Source organism: Rhodnius prolixus, unplaced genomic scaffold, assembly GCF_049639745.1.
Source record: "Rhodnius prolixus isolate KJV_2025 unplaced genomic scaffold, Rpr scaffold_3, whole genome shotgun sequence".
In the NCBI taxonomy this organism is placed as follows: domain Eukaryota; kingdom Metazoa; phylum Arthropoda; class Insecta; order Hemiptera; family Reduviidae; genus Rhodnius; species Rhodnius prolixus.
In genome coordinates this window covers 50104029-50125629 of record NW_027411603.1, presented here as the reverse complement: position 1 = coordinate 50125629, position 21601 = coordinate 50104029, and the positions used below count along the sequence as shown (strand labels likewise).

General features: G+C 35.8%; 1 protein-coding gene across 1 annotated transcript in view; it reads right to left on the bottom strand.

The window, feature by feature from the left end:
* Positions 1-1407: 1407 nt before the first annotated feature.
* LOC141453407 (sulfotransferase 1 family member D1-like) overlaps positions 1408-21601 on the bottom strand; it is a 40622-nt gene continuing 20428 nt past the window's right edge. Inside the window, exons 2-7 of the mRNA XM_074126610.1 lie at positions 21315-21546; positions 19609-19708; positions 13118-13253; positions 11885-12005; positions 5323-5420; positions 1408-2426 (exon numbers count right to left, since the gene is read on the bottom strand). Of these exons, the coding sequence (XP_073982711.1) occupies positions 2133-2426; positions 5323-5420; positions 11885-12005; positions 13118-13253; positions 19609-19708; positions 21315-21546 (981 nt within the window). The 3' untranslated portion in view covers positions 1408-2132. The remainder of the gene's footprint in view (positions 2427-5322; positions 5421-11884; positions 12006-13117; positions 13254-19608; positions 19709-21314; positions 21547-21601) is intronic.

The following is a 21601-nucleotide window of genomic DNA, read 5'->3' as shown; positions in this document are numbered from 1 at the left end:
GAAATTGTCGTTTTTTTTCCCCAGTTTTTGCTAACTTCTTTCTAGAGACCTATTAGATCTATGTTGTTACGAAAAAATTATTACTATAAAAGAGGATTTGCCCTATATTATGAAGAAAATTTGGGAATTTTACCTTTTATAGAAAAAGAGAGAAAAAAAAAAAAATTGTCAAAGTTGGGTGTTTTTCAACGTTACACTATTTTCGTGCACTTTTTGACGATCAACCCTTATACAACTGTCCTACCGGGGCAGTTTTAATTCACTGAACAGATGTTTATGTTGCAATTTATCATGATTTTCTGGAAAATTATACCTTTAATATTGATCATGTATAGTATTGGCTGCTTTTTAGTAAAAGTTGTAAGTTTAAAGAAAATTTAATTTAACATAAACTGAGATAAAATAGTGTGAATGTTCAAATCGGAAGAATAGATAGATTTTTATGTTTTAGTAGAAGTGATGAACAACGTGTATAAATGTGTTCAATGCATCTCTTTAAAGTGAAATTAATCATTTACCTTTAATCGATTGTTCTTTTTAATCGATTTACATGATTACAAGAGTATCAACTAATTACTTTTTTATAGCTAATAAATGGCTGAATAAATACAGAAATTTTAATGACTTATCGATACAGATTTTACTCACGTTAATTTTCCAGGCACTTACGTTCCAATGTATACATAGCGGATTCATTAATCAGTTCCCTAATTAATCTCTAATCAACATTTAATGTAATCATTATTAATCAATTGCCGCTAGGTATAGAACTAATATATTCCGGCTATCTCAATTAGCTAATAGCAACAGTAATAGATAGGAGAGAGGGGTGGTGGATATCTGTTTGAGTTTAACACGTTATCGCTTATTAAACTTAATAGCCGATTGTTGAATGGCTGGTGAAAGTTTTGCTTTTATAATGCAAGCATTTTTGCCACAAATGATCATTGTGAAATCACGATTAAATATCACAATGTAATTTAATGAATCAATAGTATATTATTTTGTACTAACTACATTGTCAAAGCTTATTTTTTTATCTATCATTGACTAGTTGTTGATCCGTTATTTCTAGTTGCTGCATGGATTAAATCCAGACAAAAAGGTGCCAATGAAAATTGTGTACGAGCTAGATTAAATCTGCTTTTTATTAAAAGGAAGTAAACGTAAACTTTTTAGTTTCTTGAAACGCAGCATTTTTATTCTTTTCTTTTAGCCCAAGTACCCTATAATCTGCACTATAGGAGGAGGGATAAGTACGATAATAAGAATTCTTCTTAAAAATTACTTTTTTTTTTTATTGTGAAATCAAGTATTCTTAATTGAAGAATAGTAATTCTATTATCTAGGCATGTGTCGAGTTCAAGAATAACTAAAAATTATTAGTTTGCTATTTTGCCTTTTCAGTTTACAGTATGCACATTTTGAAGAAGACTATACATTTAATTAATAAACAAACTCTCAAAAATTGTCCAGGTTTGAGGAAAAAACAAAAAATGTTTTGATAAATCTAAGTAACATTAAACATTTGATGTGCCAAAACAAATGATAATAATTTTGATTAATTTCCAACCATGTGATATACAATATGATAATTTTGATTAATTTCCAACCATGTGATATACAATATGATAATTTTGATTAATTTCCAACCATGTGATATACAATATGATAATTTTGATTAATTTCCAACTATGTGATATACAATATGATAATTTTGATTAATTTCCAACCATGTGATATACAATATGATAATTTTGATTAATTTCCAACCATGTGATATACAATATGATAATTTTGATTAATTTCCAACCATGTGATATACTCGTACAATAAGAAAATGGGGTAAAATAAATAATAAATATCAATAAAATTTGGGTGTTTCCACGTGGGTGCTTTAAACGGTGTTTTTTTTTATTATGGGTGTTATAAACTTTATTAACACTGGTGATAATTAACTTAATTTAGTGCAGATAATATTTTTTTAAAATTAAATTAATAGCAGACTTGTACTGTCTTGTACTGTCCATTTTACTGGTAATTTATATTTCTTTACTAGACAGTAAATAATTAAACATATTACAGAAAATTTCGTCAGAATTCCTTTGAATTATTTACAAAATGTCATTATTTCAAACAGAACTACGGTAAAATGGAAAATCAGAATTTTCTAAATAACTGAGACTCCATTTATCGAATTCCTTAACATCATCATCTGATAATCCTTTTCTCCAGCTTCCAGTTTTTCCTTCTCTCATAAAGTGTAAATGTGCTTTATTCAATTCCTTGGCTTCACTTTCAAAATTTACCGCAGGATTGTCTCGCATACTCTCAAAGCTGAGATGTTTTAAAAATTCTTCTTCTATTTCGGCTGGTATTTCTTTGTCCATAAATTTGGCCACTTCTACAGCAACTTTTTTTAGATCCTAGAAAGATATTTTTTTTTTTAAATTTATTTAGGATTGTGATCTTATCTAATAACAAGAAAGTGGTATGAGGAAGGAGGATAGGATTACAGGGCATTTATTGTGTGAAGCAAGGATTTCCATCGATTCTTTGATTTTACCCTTCACAGCGCGTACGTTTATTGTATCCCTGACCCGTTTCAAACTTTCATCCACCATCAGAGGTGATTATTGTGTTCTTATCTAATAACAAGAAAGTGGTATGATGAAAGATGAAAGGATTGTAGGGCATTTATTGTGTGAAGCAAGGATTTCCATCGATTCTTTGACTTTATCTTTCATAGCGCGCATGTTTATGGTATCCCTGACCCGTTTCGAACTTTCATCCACCATCAGAGGTGATTATTGTGATCTTCTCTAATAAAAGAAAGTGGTTTGATGAAGGATGAAAGGATTACAGGGCATTTATTGTGTGAAGCAAGGATTACCATCGATTCTTTGATTTTACCCATCACAGCGCGCACGTTCATTGTATCCCTGACCCGTTTCGAACTTTCATCCACCATCAGAGGTGATTATTGTGATCTTATTTAATAACAAGAAAGAGGTATGATGACGGATGAAAGGATTACAGGGCATTTATTGTGTGAAGCAAGGATTACCATCGATTCTTTGATTTTACCCATCACAGCGCGCACGTTCATTGTATCCCTGACCCGTTTCGAACTTTCATCCACCATCAGAGGTGATTATTGTGATCTTATTTAATAACAAGAAAGAGGTATGATGACGGATGAAAGGATTACAGGGCATTTATTGTGTGAAGCAAGGATTACCATCGATTCTTTGATTTTACCCATCACAGCGCGCACGTTCATTGTATCCCTGACCCGTTTCGAACTTTCATCCACCATCAGTTTTGCGAATTCACTTGCTTAGGTATTATCCATCACTACACACCCAACGACATTTTCAATAAAATCAATTTCATTAAGAATTGAATTAAAAAGCAGGGTTTTTTTTCATTTATTTTTATTTTTTAATAAAACCCTGAATTAAACTTCACTAGCAGTTTACTGAATCGAATTATAGTCTATTTAAAATACAAAAGAAATAAAACCAAAAAAAATTAATAACAGATTTATAATTGATGGTTTCTATCGTATCACATTCACATCTCCCTACTCGAAAAACATTGTGTACATTTACTTAGTAGGAATATCATGGCAATATTCCGACTTAAAAACCCATTTAACCTTATCTTAACATAACAGGAACTGTTTTAGTGTAATTGTTATGGCCGTGTTCGCAGCCAAAGCTCCGCTTCCTCTCTCATCAAGGAATTTAGTCACATCAACGATTGTGCCCCCTCTCATTTCTCTCTCATTGATGGGATGGGGGGGGCTTATGATTTTTATTTATTTATTTATTATTTTATTATCATTAAAATAGAATACAATATAATTCTACTTTTCTCCTATTATAGTTGAGTGTTTAGGTTTATTTAAATCAATTATTTTCTCCTACGATTTTACTACAAGGGCACACTTTACACGGTACACACAACTGTTACGTCTACTACTAAGACATATTCAGTAACCCATGGACTGAAAAGTCCCAGGCCTAACAAAGAAAACACGTTTTTTTTTTTGTTCAAAATTAGCTTTTTTCATCAACGTAATTTCCATCAAGAACAACGCAATCATTCCAGCGCCGCTCTAACATTTCAATACCACTTTTGTAGAACGATTTATTTTTTGCCTCAAAATAGGCCTCAGTTTCAACGATAACCTCTTCATTCGAGCGAAATTTCTTACCGGCGAGCATTTTTTTTTTTTTTTAGGTCTTCGAACAGCCAATAGTTGCTGGGGGAGCTAAATCTGGCGAATACAGTGGATGTGGGAGTAATTCGAAGTTCAATTCATGTAGTTTTGCCATTGTTTTGATTGTCTTGTGACTTGATTGACTTGCGAGCGAACGCGGCACCCACTTTGAACAGAGCTTTCTCATAGTCAAATGCTCATGCAATATAACATATTAAGTAATGACGTTCTTATCTACATAATATAACTACAAAAGAAAAACGTAAGTCCAGTGTAAAAACTAAGTTATACATAGGGAAGGGATTAGCTATGCGGTTAGCGGATTGGATTCCCACGCGGGGATACAGCTGTTGGCCCTTAGATTTTCTCTTTTTAGAAGCTTCTTACAGCTCACTGTCCGGTGATGGACACGGTTCTGTAACGAGAGAACACTGTCCGGAGGGCCGACAGTGCCCTTGAAAAAAAGCACCCGGGCGACAATAACCCTTAGATGTTGACACGCCTTAAATATACCGTATATCTAGTGATTCATACATACATAGTTATACACAGTGATTCTCTGGTTTTTAGCAAACTGATCCAGAGATCCTTGTAAATTTCTAACCGGTTCCCGGATACTTATGTATCTTCAGAGATTGTTTCATCATCAGTTTGTTGTAGAGAATTTGATTTCTTCTATGAGATCTGTCTTACATTATTTTGTATGTTATACAACTATGTTTCTGACAGTATACACACAGCAAGTTCAGTGTATGTTAGAAACGAAAGTGAAGTCATATTAACTACACTAAACTGATGCTTAAAACAACCACAATTTTAGCAACTGTTGTACTTTAGAAAGATTACCCTGTCGGCTTAACGTTTTCAGCTAAGGCAACATTGGGGCCGAGCGTTAGCTTTTTCATTCACTTCTTGAAACTGAGGTACTAATCGAAGCATGTGAATCATATTTTCAGTTGTACACATGACCCTAATTGTTCATTTTAAGACACTAATTCCGTTCTAATTTAGAAGAAACAACAGGCATGCTTTGTATCATTGGATTCATGGGGAATACTCCTTCACAAAATAAATAAAGACAAAAAAATAATTACCTTCTTCATTTCTTCAAATGTAACAAATAGTATGTTATCAGCATTGCGTTTTAAATTCCAAAAGTATAACACATGTGGCCAAAAGGGGCTGTATAACACTGCAAAAGAAATACAGAAGTTTAAGTTAAATGTATTCTGCGGAGCACTTCAGTTGTATTGTGAACACTAGTGATGGGCTATTTGAGCGGACTCGTTCCATTGGAACGAGTCCGATGGTGGAACGAGTTGATTCAAATCCCTATTTTTAAAAAAAGTGATTCCGCCCCGCCCCAAAAAATTTAGGCAAATAAAAATGAAAATGAGGCAGCAGAAGGTTTGGAACGATTAAACATAAGAACAAATGTCACGCAATTTATTATATTATTATATCATTAAATGTTAGCTTTCCCAGTTAATAACAAAACTATATTTCTTTAACACACATTGAGTACTATCCCTAATTTCCAATTGCTCTGATAAATATAAAATTAACAACGTAATACAAATATTAACACAAAAATAGGCTAGTCAAATATAAATTAAAGCAATGCAGTTTTGTCATTATCTAGCTTGACCACTAGAAGACTGGAGTTAACTTACTTCAAGAGTATTCAAGGTAGAGAAACGGAAATGGGTAGGAAATTATTCCATAAAAATTCTAACCCTTCAAAATTATAATTACTCATAAATAAAGAAATATTTATTTACTAGGACTTGTATATCAAGCTTTAAAAATATTATCTTATTATTTTACGAAAAGAAAAAGCTGTGTGCTTAATCTTTAACATAGCGCTGGACACTCTTATTCTTATCTTCATTGGGTAAGTTTAACCGTGTACATGACCGTGAGACAGTCAAAGTAACACTGAGCCAAAATTTAGTATTACCTAATTGGTTTACTTACTGCAGTATCCCTCCCACTCTATCACCAATTTCACAAACATTCATCGATTGGAAATAATTTTTAGTTAAATATTCGTTTTATTTGAATACAAAAAACATTATAACGCTTTCTTAAGATGATTTTAATTTTTAAAATTTGTTTTTGTCCATTACTCTTATATAATACGAAGAATTTCAAATAAAATATAATATACAAACACAATGATCTAGTATGCAGGTGGAGTCAGTCCTCGTTACCATAGCAATGGAACCGTTAAACAACTCCGGTTCCAGCTCCAGCAATTTCTATTGGCTAGATTCAGTGAACGAAAAAATGGAACGAGTCCGGTTTCAAAAGGATTTAAATCACTCCGGATTCGACTCCACCAACTCCAGTGGATTTAACCAATGAAAATGCTAGAGCTGGGCCGGAGTCGTTTAACGGTTCCGTTGTCATGGTAACTACGACTGACTCCACCTGCACACTAGATCATTCTGTGTTTGTATATTATATTTTATTTGAAATTCTTCGTATTTTATAAGAGTAATGGACAAAAACAAATTTTAAAAATTAAAATCATCTTAAGAAAGCGTTATAATGTTTTTTGTATTCAAATAAAACGAATATTTAACTAAAAATTATTTCCAATCGATGAATGTTTGTGAAATTGGTGATAGAGTGGGAGGGATACTGCAGTAAGTAAACCAATTAGGTAATACTAAATTTTGGCTCAGTGTTACTTTGACTGTCTCACGGTCATGTACACGGTTAAACTTACCCAATGAAGATAAGAATAAGAGTGTCCAGCGCTATGTTAAAGATTAAGCACACAGCTTTTTCTTTTCGTAAGATAATAAGATAATATTTTTAAAGCTTGATATACAAGTCCTAGTAAATAAATATTTCTTTATTTATGAGTAATTATCATTTTGCTTGAAGGGTTAGAATTTTTTTTATGGGAATAATTTCCTACCCATTTCCGTTTCTCTACCTTGGATCCTCTTGAAGCACGTTAACTCCAGTCTTCCAGTGGTCAAGCTAGATAATGACTAAACATCATTGCTTTAATTTTTATAATTGACTAGTCTATTTTTATGTTAATTTTTGTGTTACGTTGTTAATTTTATATTTATCAGTGCAATTGGAAATTAGGGATAGTACTCAATGTGTGTTAAAGAAATATAGTTTTGTTATTAACTGGGAAAGCTAACATTTAATGATATTTTTTAATGAATTGCGTGACATTTTTACTAATGCATAGGGTAAGTACAGAGACCGGAATCGGTGAACGAGTTGTTGGAATCGATTCCAACCCTGGAACTGATTCAAATCCAACGAGTCCAAAGACGGACTCGTTCTGCCCATCACTAGTGAACACTAAGGAAGGTTAAGATGGTAGGTAACTCAAGGTTTTCACTATGAATCGAAGTATTTTATATTGTTGAGATTGAATTCTTTGGAGATTGGTGCGTTTGGCTGGACCATACGAGGCATGGCTATTAAATAACGAGACTGATGCTGCTACAGAAGAACTATGTATGCGCCAAATCCTAACGACCGACAGCTGTGCAGCGTAAAGCCTTCTCTTTCGATTGCAGCGTCTCACGTGTGTTTGTAGAGAAATCTGTCTGACCGGAACCGTCGTCTGTGTAAGAGGTGTTAGTTTCGTTTTGCCCAAAACATCGATACTACACATGTAGTAGAGCAACGAATTGTCGTGAAATTTCACATGATACTTGGTAAAACCGTTACTGTAACTTATCTTTTATTAAAAGAAATTTCGTGGCGATGAATGTTTATCACGTGCACAAGTTTTTTTGAGTGGTTCAAGCGTTTCCAAGATGGCCGAGAAGACGTCGGAGATTATGACCGCCCAGGTCGCCATTCCACTCCCAAAACGGATGAAAATACCGATTATACTTAATCAACATTACTACCGGCGAGGTGCTTGCTCAACTCCGTGAAAGAGAAAGGGAAAAAACGGCCCGATTTGTGGAAGAACCAGTCACGGGGTTCTCTCCATCAAGACAACCGGCGCCGGCTCACACTGCATTATCTGTCAAGACGACGTTTTGCTAGCCAAGTACAATATCCCAGTTTTAGGCCATCCTCCTTATTCGCCTGACCTGGTAGCCCCATGTGACTTTAGATCTGTTCCCTAAAGTCAAATCTGCATTAAAAGGAACACGTTTTTCAGTCCGTTGAAGCTGTGAAAGCGGCTCGCGTCATGCAGGAGCTCAGGAGAAAAAGACTTCCAGCACTGTATCGAACAATGGTAATTTCGCATGGAGCGTTGTAGGGATAGGGGAGGGGTGTTTATTGAAGGTGATAATAACTAAATATGTTTAAATTTAAAATAAAATGTTTTACAGCAATTGTCTCGTTATTTAATAGCCACATCTCGTACAGTTCTATTTCATTACGCTAAGATGGAATAGGTAAAATAAATGATTAGTAGGAAGGTTATTTATTGGTCGAGTGGGTTAAGGTATGTTGTGGTTATCTGTTAACCCTTGTAAACATAACAAATCCATCACTTAGACAGCCTACTTCCAATAACCAAGCTTTGAACTAGGGTATACACAACATATGATTTTGTTTTCATACCACCATTTAAGATCTTCATGGAAATTGACTCATCGAAACGTTTAGGTTAGAATAATCAAACACAAAAAATCTTTGATAAATAAAAAAATAGTTTAATGAAGAATAACTTTTTTTAAGAAAGGAAAAAGAGATAGTATTATGACGTGAACAGTGAAAGATGTGGATATGTACGCTTGGCGAAGCTGATAATTCTTATCTAGATCAAGTTCACATCAAAGGAGCCCTTTCCACAGTCTGGGAATGTATATCAAGATGTATGGATTGTACCAAACTTTAGTTCTTTATAAATGACTTGAAATTTCTTTCTTATCTCAAGACACATGAGATAAAAAAACGATACAAGTTTATATGTGTGGCAACAAATACTGATTTGAACACTAATATTATTTGGTTGGTCACAGATCTTGAAAAAAAAAAGAATCTAGAAGAAAACAACCATTTGAAGATCTCTAAAACATGGCATTTAGATAAAGAAATGCAACCCTTGCAAGAATGAAGAATGATGAAACTGCAGTGATTAAAACGTAATTGGAATTCCACCATTTAACAATTTTGCTGGAAAATATGACGTGAATGTGGAACTAATTTAAAGGACTTGAAAAACTATAAATACAATAACTTGAGTACTTTTAAGAAGCTTTGTAGCTAGAGTTTTAGCGAAGCAAGAACCGATTGTAATTTAGGGGGAAGAAAAACATTGCCTTGGAAAATATCACACCCTTTCATCAAGTTCCATATCCCAAAATCTTGAGGAGGGGCTTTAAATCCGAAGACGAAGGAATTTATTCAGGCTATAACATTCAGTTCTGGTGAATTGCCACTAATAATGCAAACACATCACGATGTAGGATACTAAGATAAGTGTAGGCTATATTTGAAGACAGTTTTAAACATGCAGCACCTTTCGACTGGACCCAACTCTACTTTGGAGTCCAATAAATATTTACAGCATCAGAAAAATGTGGCCGCAAACATTTATGCTTCCCTTTCAAAATATTATATAGCATTTTACATTACGCTATTTAGAGGAATACTGTGTATTATATTTGCGATAATTTGGGCAAAAAAAAAAAATAGCTCTAATTACTCGCCAATTTTTCGACAAATTTGAGTAGTTTTATTGAAGGAATCCGTGCAGACATAATCCGCAGAATGCAACCTTTTCACGGAAAAGATACTGCAATCTTTGATTTTAACTGTCACGCACTACACTCGCTGACTTAATTCACAACTTCAGAAAGTGAGGACTCTATTTCTGATAATAGTCGATAAAAGTCCAGAACCGGTCAGGGTTACAATAGACATGCAAGCTGAGACAGATTCTAAATAATCTAAGATATTATTTAGTAGATTCCTGTTCCCAGACACTGCAGCTAGAAAAAGGTTATTGTGCCAATAACTAAATGGTAGTTCAGGTAAAAGAAATCTTGCCTCTTTTTTTTAGAACCCTAATTTCATTTTTGCTTAGCGATTGTATTGTAAAACTATCGAATCCGATAAAAAGACTTAAGATAAATTTAGTCAGTACAAAGACGTAGTGGACCACCGTCTTTTGGAACTGGAAAGATCGCTAGATTATGTAAAGAATGCCTAATTATTATTATTATTATTATTTATTTATTTTTTTTTTTTTTAGCGCATCAACAGCTGAGGTTATTAGCGCTCGGAGCTTTTTTCAGTGCACTGCCGGCCTCCGGACAGTTATTATTATTATTATTATTACTATTACGCCATACTTCTATATGGGTGTGAAGTTTGGGCCGACGTTCTTAAAAAGGAATAGTACCGGAAGCAGATGGCTTCGGTACAAAGAAGAGGAGGGTTCAGGATCGCCTCTTCCTATCGAACGGTCTCGGAGCCTGCGGCACTGGTGGTGGCTTGAGTAAGATGGCTTACGATCTAAGGGAAGTCCTCGGAAGATTGGAGGCGAAAGTGGTGGCCAGGGATCACTCAATTCGGTCCTGGCATGAGAGGTGGTGGACGGACACCCGAGGCAGATGGACTGCACGGCTCATTGGCAACCCATTCTGAGTGGGCCGGAAGAAAGCATGGCGAGGTCGGACTACTACCTCACCCAGTTTCTTATAGGGCACGGGTGTTTCACCTCGTACCTGTAATAGGTTGGGGAAAGTTGAAGACCCGTCATGTATCTTCGGAGACTCTGACCTCGATGACGCCCATCACACAATCTTTCTGTGTGATAGATGGGTGCCGGAGAGGGAGAGTTTGGAGCAAGAGATCGGGAGAATCACGCCCGAAAATATAGTTGAGATTATGCTCTCCGATAGAGATTGCTGTGGGACCGGGTAGCTACCTTTGCCAAGGTAATATTAAAAAGAAAGAAACAGGAGCTGGACTTCCGTCTGCTCCTGTCATAATAGATAGTCGAATAAAGGCCGGCAGGAGCTCGTATGAGCTACTGTGAGGCACCACCTTGAAGTAATGCGCAAGTGGTTCCAAGGTGGGTTTCTGTGCCTCTAGGGGAGGTGGGTTTTTAGTGGGTGAGGGTCCCACATACCGTGGGTATTTCCCCACGATGATGCATAATGCATTTTCCCCCTCCATAAAAAAAAAATTATTATTACTATAATTATTATTACTGACGCCCCTTACGACAGAAAAACAAACAAACTGAAAATGAGTTTCATAACAGAATAAATTAAAACTGAGTTTTTTAATTACATTTTAATACATTACCAAAGAGTACGTAACAATATATAGTCTGACAATAGTTATAACAGCATTTCTCAACCTTTAGGTCGCGACCTATTGGGAACGCCTTAAATTTTTAATGAATCGCAAAAGCAAAAGCAAAAAATAGTTAGTATTTTTTATTGTCATTGATTGTGTCGTTGCCCGCATGATCATCGTATCCTTGACCGATTTCGGACTTCATCCATCATCAGAGGTGGATTTCTCAGTTTGGTTTAGAGATTTCGTCTTCACTTCTGTTACCGTCTATTACACTACAAGTGAACACTGTTCGGAGGCCGGCAGTGCACTGTAGAAGGCTCTGAATGCCAATGAGCTCAGTTGTTATCGCGCCTTGAATTAAAAAAATAAATAAAAAATTATTATTCAATAACGACTTACCTTTGTCTCTAACAAACGCTTTACTAAAATCTTCTTGCGATCCATTAAAATCGTTCCATAGGCGATAATGGTTGCAGTAGGACATGGCTACATCCTTTGGATTTCTGTAGATATAAATTATCTGCAATAAAAAAATAATAAAATGAATTTTTAGTGCCTTTTAAAGTAAAGCAATTGCCTATTACGTTCAACTACCGAATTAGGTGCCGTGGACGGAGGCGAGTAGCAAACACACTTTATTATAAATTTCTCATATTAACCATTAAATAAAATCCAAGATCTAGAACGGGGGAATCGAACCCACTAAACCAACAATACATCTTTGTTTTGCGGGTCTAGCCTATAACCGACTAACTTACTTTACTATTTTCTCATATTAACCATTAAATAAAATCCAAGGCCTAGACCAAAGGAATCGAACCCACTAAACCAACAATACATCTTAGCTTTGCGGGTCTAGCCTATAACCGACTAACTTACTTTACTGTAAATTTCTCATATTAACCATTAAATAAAATCCAAGATCTAGAACGGGGGAATCGAACCCACTAAACTAAACCAACAATACATCTTTGTTTTGCGGGTCTAGCCTATAACCGACTAACTTACTTTACTATTTTCTCATATTAACCATTAAATAAAATCCAAGGCCTAGACCAAGGGAATCGAACCCACTAAACCAACAATACATCTTAGCTTTGCGGGTCTAGCCTATAACCGACTAACTTACTTTACTGTAAATTTCTCATATTAACCATTAAATAAAATCCAAGGCTTAAGACCAGGGGAATCGAACCCACTAAACCAACAATACATCTTAGCTTTGCGGGTCTAGCCTATAACCGACTAACTTACTTTACTGTAAATTTCTCATATTAACCATTAAATAAAATCCAAGGCCTAGACCAGGGGAATCGAACCAACAATACATCTTAGCTTTGCGGGTCTAGCAGAATGCTTCTTTTAGCTTAAGTTCCGTGGGGAGCCAAACCTACACCACTTACTGCTCAAAATCTAATCCCTAGATTAAAGTGACTGTGCTAGTCTCAAAGAGTTAGCAAAGACGTAAAATTTCTTGCTTGGGAGGCTTCTCTCATGGTAAGTTCCGATCATTCAGATAGTTGAAGGTTATTACTTTCCTTGCTGCTGAGAACAGGAAGTGCTGAGACAGGTTTTTGAATTTTCACAGGAAGGATAAGTTTAACAAAATTTAAACTTTTTAAAAAAAATTACCTTAGGTTTGACGGTCCACAATTGCTTTGGTAGCAGCTGAGGTGGTAAATGACTTTTAATGTACCGTGGTGACGTCATATTGTCTAAGGCAGGAAGACATTCTACTCCTTCCATCACTCCACCAATAGCATTGTATCTGGAAAAGTCGGAATTTCCTGTTATAGCATGATTTAGAATAATATATATAAAGTTAGTCCAAAAAAAAAATAGATGCAAATACACTTTTTTTTCTGGAAATATAAGTTTTAAATGAAACTGAAGAAATCTAAAATCTGTTTTTAGATCAAGTCAACAGGAGGGTGAGTTAGTTAACCAAATTTTCTGTAACCGGAAGTTTACAACCACTTTGTTGAATGGATTTATATGGGGGAAAAAAGGTGACAAGAAAATGCTTGTAAGAATTTTTCATAAATTTCTAAATATATACGAGGTACGAGGCAACAATTACATTTTGGGATCAATACACGCCTACTAACAGGCTACTACGATCTGAGGATATACCTTTAGACCTGGATAGATGGCCACCCGAGTTGGTTTTGTCGGCAAAAAAAAGGAAGAACGCTATTGCCACTCATCTTGCCTGTGCGATGAACAGAAGATGATTGGGAGAAGGAATACCCACATGACTTTTGAGGGAGTCCAAGAACTCATAAGTCCAATTAAACTAAAACTAAGAGCACACCTTCTCGTTAGCGAAAGCATAAAAAAAACTTCACAAAGAGAGCTTAGACAGAGCTTGAAGAGAGCTTTAAGAGAGCTCACCTTCTCGTTAGCGAAAGCATAAAAAAAACTTCACAAAGAGAGCCTGAAGAGAGCTTTAAGAGAGCTCACCTTCAGGCTCTGTTAAAGCTCTCTTTGTGAAGTTTTTTTTATGCTTTCGCTAACGAGAAGGTGAGCTCTCTTAAAGCTCTCTTCAAGCTCTGTCTAAGCTCTCTTTGTGAAGTTTTTTTTTATGCTTTCGCTAACGAGAAGGTAAATAAAATTTAATAAAAATTTTAAATTTACTTTTCCCTATACGTAACAGTTTGTAATTAACGCTAATAGCTTATATTATTATATAATTATTTTGATTGCCAGAATAATAAATTTTACGTTTGTCACCTATAGTTTGAACTATAAATTCATTAATCTTAAGCTGTTCATAATTCGACAAACATTACATAATTGTAAGCCTTAAAACGTAACTATAACTTGTTTTTTTTTACTTCGAGAAGAATTAAGTTTATAAAAATAAATATGAACATCCGGTTTTGTATTGTAGAAGTATTCTACGAATAATAAATTGTTTGAATAAATTTTGTTTTGTTTTTAACCACAAAAGCTGTAAAAGAAAAAAAAAGAAAGAAACTGGACTTCTTATTCCTTATTATGCTTAGCCATTATGACATTTAGAGAAATATGACCTTGAGTTGAAAAAAAACTAAAAATTTTAAAAACTATTAACAAATTACATAATAAAAAAAAAGAGAAGAATAATCATACCAAATAAAATAATGGCGGATTCTTTTATTTTAATAAAATGAATCCCGCCTTTTCCGAAAAAAAAAAATGGAGACATCCTGCCCTATGTAATAGTTACCACGCATTCAGGACAATATGACGTACGTATTGTTTACGGAGGAAACAAACAAGGAGGATGTTAGCAAATAACCTTCAAAGAGGTTAAGTTCGTAAATATTTCAGGGACATCCGCTTTTCTGATAATTCTGTTTGTTCATTTTCTTTTTTTTAACGATTTTTTTTTTTTTTTAAAATTTTATATTGCTTCTTATTAAAGTTCTTCGAAAAAGAAGACGCGTAATGTAAATTGACTATTCAGTGATGTACGTAATTTCGACTTAGATTTCAAGGCAGCCAACCAAACAATATATTTTGTTAAAAAGTAAAATAGTAAACGAAGAGCTTGAATGTTTAAGAATTTTATCAATGGCTAGTCTTCTGCACATGCGCAGCAAAGTGGTTACTTCGTGTTAAAAGATTTTGTTCGCCAGGTAACAGTAGGGTTTACTGGGTGGTTCCAATCAAATATAAGATTCGTAGTTGAGGAATACAATCTATTCAATAATAATAGTAATAATAATAATAATAATAAGAGTTTCGTAATGGCAATGCAGGACCAGGTGATAGCTACGAAGGCGTACCGAAGATGGGTTCTAGGGGAAAGTCTAGTGCACGATAAATGCAGAATGTGCAACTCCACTTCGGAAAGCATACGTACAGCACATAGTTTCAGGATGTTTAGTACTTGCGCCGAAGGAGTACCTTTTCAGGCACAATAATGTGGCTAAAATTATCCATAAAGCACTTTGCTCAAAGTTTGGGCTGCTGAAGACAGAAGTGCCATTTAATAAATATAACCCGCCGACGCTGCTGCAGAATGCGCACACAAAAGTATATTGGGACACTCCAGATAGTAACGGATAGGAGTGTTGCTAACAACAAGCCGGACATACTAGTTATGGATAGGAAGGGTAGAGTGGCACATATCGTCGATATCGCCATACCCAAATGATGATAACATGCAGAAAAGCAGGGACGAAAAGATCCGGAAGTACCAGGACCTTAGTTTTTTAACTAAGAGAAATGTACAACCTGGAGAAAACGACGATTGCGCCTATAATAACTTTCCACGAGTGGCCTCGTGCCCAGAACAACGGTGACTGCTGTCAATGAGTTGGGCCTATCCATTGATCTGGTTGTAAGAGGCGCAGAAGGCAGTCCTCCTAGATACGGTCCGTATCGTCCGAAAGTTCCTGAGTGCTGCCCATTAAGCAGATCAATACAGCCAATCGCCGCGTGCAGCCCGTTATTATTTGGATTTAGGTTTTAACTCCGAGAGATAGATAGTAATTTAGATAAGGGGTTGTGGCAAAGTCCACCCCCCTAATTGATTTCCCTAATAAGGAGACAGGAATGAAATAATAATAATAACAATATCCAGCAGCTGACCCTTAGATTTTCTCTTCCTAGGAGCTTCTTACAGCTCACTGTCCGGTGATAGACAGTGTTGTCTGTAACGAGGAGAACACTGTCCGGAGGCCGGCAGTGCACTGAAAAAAGCTCCGGGCGCCAATAACCTTAGATGTTGACGCGTCTTAAATCATAAAAAAAAAATAATAATAAAAGAATAATAATAATAATAATAATAACAAAAAAGCTGGTCAAAGTGCATTAACTATTAAAGGGTTATGTGTTGAAAATAAATGCATTTTTTATTTTAATTTTCCCAAGCTGGCCGTGACCTTTTTACCTTGCCCTTACGTGTCTGCGATTCCACTATTCTGGGGGGATCCTTGCACATTTTATTGTTTTAATCAGAATTTATTGTGCTTTTTCTATTTTTTTCTAATAATATAAGATGTTTAAAGAAATTACTTGGAGTCATTTACGAGAAAATGTCCCAAAAAACTGAAACGTCAATTCAGTAAATTAGCACACTTCCGGTTTGGCAAAAAAAAAAAAAATCTTCGTAATCATTAGCGGATATTAAAGTTTAAGGTTTCCACAAAATGTTCAATTTTTTGGGGGGGATATTCAACTTTTCACGCTTGCGTTATAAAAACTTTTGTTTAAATATTCAGTAGGCTCACAAAAAAACACGTAGTATATCCGGTGAAAAACTATGCCTTCAAGTTTGTTCAAAAAATTGGGCACGATAACAACGTTTCCTTTTACGACGATAAGAGAAACTAAAAATTGGTAAAAGTGACCTTGAAATCCAGCTAGCCTAGCTACCACTAGTCAAAGATATGTATAAACCTATGAACAAATGACCTAGACAATTGCTGACCCAATTTTGTTCAATTTAGTTACTAAACGTTCAAGGTCGTACAATTAATATTAATTTAGCTTGTAGGCAAGTCTTGTAATTATATGAACCCGTTATCGATTCTAATTAATGGGAATACGCCTCTTTATTTTCTCAATATTTGCATATTTATAATTAGATAAGTTATTCAGCTGTTCGCCCATTGCAAAATTATTTTCTCATAAGAATTTTTAGCTAGAAAGGTTGGACTCAATTAGAAAGATTCGATTCAATCTTTCTTCAAGTTCGTTTTTATCGGAAATAAACACTTTTTTGTTGACGGTACTTCCGGCTGTGCAGTTTTTCTACGCTAATTTCTTCGACTGTCAAATCTAGTCGAGTGTCCAAAAGAAATGTGCAGTTTGAGTTTTTTTCGGCATTTTTTCGTTTTTGATCTAGACGTAGAGGCGACGAAAGTGGTCGATATCGATATCCTGTGAAGGGTTAGGTCGATGGACTAAGTTCTGTAAATGGGTGATTGATTGAATGAAGCTTTATATCTAAAGTTTGCTAAGAAAATCACAAATAGCTCGAACTTGGCCTTACTTAATGCAATTGCAATCACATTCCTTGCTTGTAGTAGGTGAAGATAATCGATAGCATCGACAGCGCTTTATTTTGATTATTTCTCACTTCTACTTTGAATTTTTTTTTCCCGGTTTTTTATTAAATTAAAGGAGAAGTAAAAAGAAATGAATGCAATAATAAACTAGATATGAACTTAGAGAAAGAGAGTACGATAAGTGGTTCTAACAGAAATTGAAGGAGCTATACTCAATGAACTCTTATTCAATATGGCGACACTTGAATGTCTTCGGTGATTTCCAGTGAGAGTAATAAGGACCTCTGCAGGGGTAGAAGACGGTCATTGGCAGTGTCTACGCCACCGTTCCTTCATCGCTAGACTGGAGTAGCAGGATATCTATCTATAGAATGGATGCTGTAAGAATCTAATCAAAGCTTTCCTCCATACTCTCTTCGTATGTATTGAGAGACAATTTATATGGAAGGTTGATTGTAGAAGTAGAAGATAGAGAAGGAGATGATATTGGATGAAGGATGAGTGAATAAATGAAGATGGTGAATCAAGATTTAGTTCACCTGGGTACTCACTATTTCCTGTCGCAATCACTTATTGAAGTAATAGTTTCCCTTTTTTTAGTTGATTTTTATTGATTCAACTTTATTGAATCCGAATTTTGACCCAAGGTTTGTAATTTGTAATCGTATACTTTGATAGATAGATAAATAAATCTTTATTATAAATATGTACAATAAATACAGACATGAAGTGCCAATGTACAAATACATTATAACCTTCGTAACAATGGTATGTGGAAAGCTTAAGATTTGAAGGATGAGAATGCAGGTAAAAAGGAGTGGAAAAACCTGCACCTTGTGTAGAAAGTTAGAGAAGGATGTGTTTGATTCTTTTGTACCTGTAGGGGGATAGAAGGATCTGTCTGCTATGTCACGGCAGAGTGGATTAGGATGACAGACTAGGATGAAAAGGAGTTTCAGATTCTTTTGTGCCTACAGCGGGATCAGGGGCGGCTCTAGCTCGTGTAGCGCCCGTGTGCAATGAAACCCTGGCGCCCCCTAGGCCTGACCCCCCCCCGCGGCTATAACTATTAACTAAGTTATCGCGTTTGATAACTGCCGCCACCGCGCTGGCTGGCCGCTTCTGTCATATCATTGTTGTACCATGATGGTCCAAGACGATGCTCTTAGCTGTCTCAGGGAGCGCCGCGGCGCCCGTGTGCATTGCACACCCTGCACTATAGGTTAAGCCGCCCCTGAGCGGGATAGAAGATTACTCTGATTGCAGGCCTATTCACGGAGCACGGTAGGTTCAGGAAGTATCTGCGCAAGGTGGGGCTTATTAGCTCGGAACCATTGTGCAGATTATGTTAGGAAGAGGAGGAAACAGCCTCTCACCTGCTGTTCGATTGCGTTGCAATCGAGCGTTTGCGCTATGAAACCTTTGGAACGTTGAGACCTAAGGAGATAGTAGCGCAAAAAGAAATAGTAGAGAAAGTCCTCCAACTCTTTAGGAGGGGAGGGTTACTAGGAGGCTTACTAGAACTAAGAAGGGGCTGGCACAATAAGTCTTTTGTGGCTGCGGTGCCATGGGGCGTGGGTCCCGTCCCATCTATTAACTTATCTTATCTTATAGGGGGATAGAAGGATCTGTAGGTGGCTCACGGCAATGTGGATTAGGATGACAGACTAGGATGGAAAGGAGTTTCAGATTCACGGCAGAGTGGATTAGGATGACAGTATAGGATAAAAAGGAGTTTCAGATTCTTTTGTGTTTCTAGTGAATAGAAGGACCTGTAGGAGGCTATGTTGCAGCAGAATGGATCAGGATGATAGTCTAGGATGGAAAGGAGTTTTAGCAGACGATTTTGGATCGTAGGAGTGTACAGGGAGTAATCATATACTTTAAAAAACGTTTTGCTCACGAAGTTTTAATATTTTTGTAATTTTAAATATTCAAATTTTCGTTTTAAATGTGTTTTATTCACTCAGACTCACTCGCTCTTTCTAACAAACACCCACAATTAAATACTGATTATCCCTAATAACCCACTTTTCCAGACTGAGGATCCCTCAAAGCGGATGTTGGTGTAGTAAGAATAAATAAATAGTGCTAGTAATAACAATAATAAAGGTTACTCACTCCATAAAAACAAATCTTTTGTAAAGGACTATTTCTTTGGCGGTCTTAAAATCAAAACCATTGCCAATCAGCCAAACCATTTCTTGGGTCCATGTGGTTCCTGCAAAAAAGAAATTTAGAAATAAAATGTAATTTTTAGATCACCCTCAATCAATGAACTAGTGCTAAATTTTTGTACTGATGAGGGGGATTGAGTAGTTGTTGGAACCTCTCAGTGGTTTTGGCCGGTCAAACGAAGACCTGACCACAATTCTGGAAGATATCCTGTGCATAACTAGGAAGAATTTGGCATGAAGAATTAGGCTAGCTTGCCAATGCCATCTAAATTTAGCCTTAAGCTCCTTTATTCATAGAGGAGCGCTACAGATTCAGCAAACATATGTCTTCTTAGAGCCCCCCCCCACCCTTCTCGGGCTCTTACAGTTGGAGAAGTAAAAGGAGCCTCTCTCTCTTATTGGACCTGGTTGCGAGGCTGTATTCTTAAAATGAATTTAGACGTAGAAAATACGTATTATAGAACTGTTCTAAACTCTCTAGGGGTCTCCGTTTACAACGGAGCTGTGAGCATAGATGATAGCAGAGATGATAGGAGTGATGCATCAGCGCTTATAGAATAACATAATACATTCGAATGTGAGCGTGCACAACGAAGCTGCGACTAGTGACTCATACGCGCTGCTATAAACGAGCATAGATGATAGAATTAAATATTTCATTTTTCTGCTAGCTGAACTCCAGTATAGGAGCTTCAAAATGGACGTAGAAAAATTAATTAGTGCTGTCTTTACTCATTATTTTTTGTTATTATTTTATTATTTACTTTTAAACAATATTTTGTTTTTTAAATCGTGCTTACATTTGTTTTTTCTCAATAAAACCATTACTTACCTAAGAGTATTCACTAGTTTTTCTTCTATGGTTATAGGATTTCCATGACAATTTTTCCAAAGTTTTCTTAATTTTGACCTTATTTTTTCTAAAATATAGTCGAATGTGGGTGGTCCCATCCTCACATATTCAAAAAAAAAAACGATCCGGAGTTCCTTATATAAATGGTGAAATTCACCCAAAGTACTTCGTTTTTTATTTATGGGATGTACATGATATTTTCTAAGGCGTTTTTTTCTTTAAAATATACCATTTCGTGGCTGCTGAAAATAAAAACTCTTCTTCACTACTCGGACATGTTGCATGTATCACAGCTCCGTTGTGCACACTAATCAGCGATTATATTTTACTCTATCAGTTATCATCTCTGCTATCGTCTATACTCACCGTTCCGTTGTGAACGTACTCTAAGGCTGGAAACATAGTGGAGCGGCGAGCAAAGCGGCGATGATAGGGAATAGCAAAGCGGCAAAAACAAACACTCTCTATAGATAGCGTTGCTCTATCTTCGCTTTGCTCGCCACTATGCGCAGTCCCATATGTTTACTTGTGTTTGTTTTTGCCGCTTTGCTCTTCGCTATCATCGCCACTTTGTTCGCCGCTCCACTATGTTTCCAGCCTAAATCGGTTAGAATATCAGCTGATATTAGTGGGCAGTGTTGCATCGTCAGATTGCAGGAGGATTATGGTAATATTTCGGACGTAATTCCTAGCTTTATTAATTAATATCTTGGTTAATTCTAATTGTTTGTTTCAAATATAATTATAATAATTATTACTAGATATACATGAAATTTACGTATAATATTACTACATACCACATTTTGGAAATGTTATCACCCATACATCGTCCGGCCTTACTTCAAAATTCAATATACTATCATAATAGTTTTCATACACCTTTGGCAGCATTGTATCACAGAATAGGGTATCGGCGGAAGGCATTCCATTGGGCCCGCAAAGTTTCTTTAATTTCTCTAATACGTCATCATCATCATGATGATGTATACCATTTTTATGTCCATTTTCAATTTCATCTTTTATGCCCATCTGAAACAAAAACATACAAGTGGATTAATTCAGCGTGAATACAAGCATTTTAAAT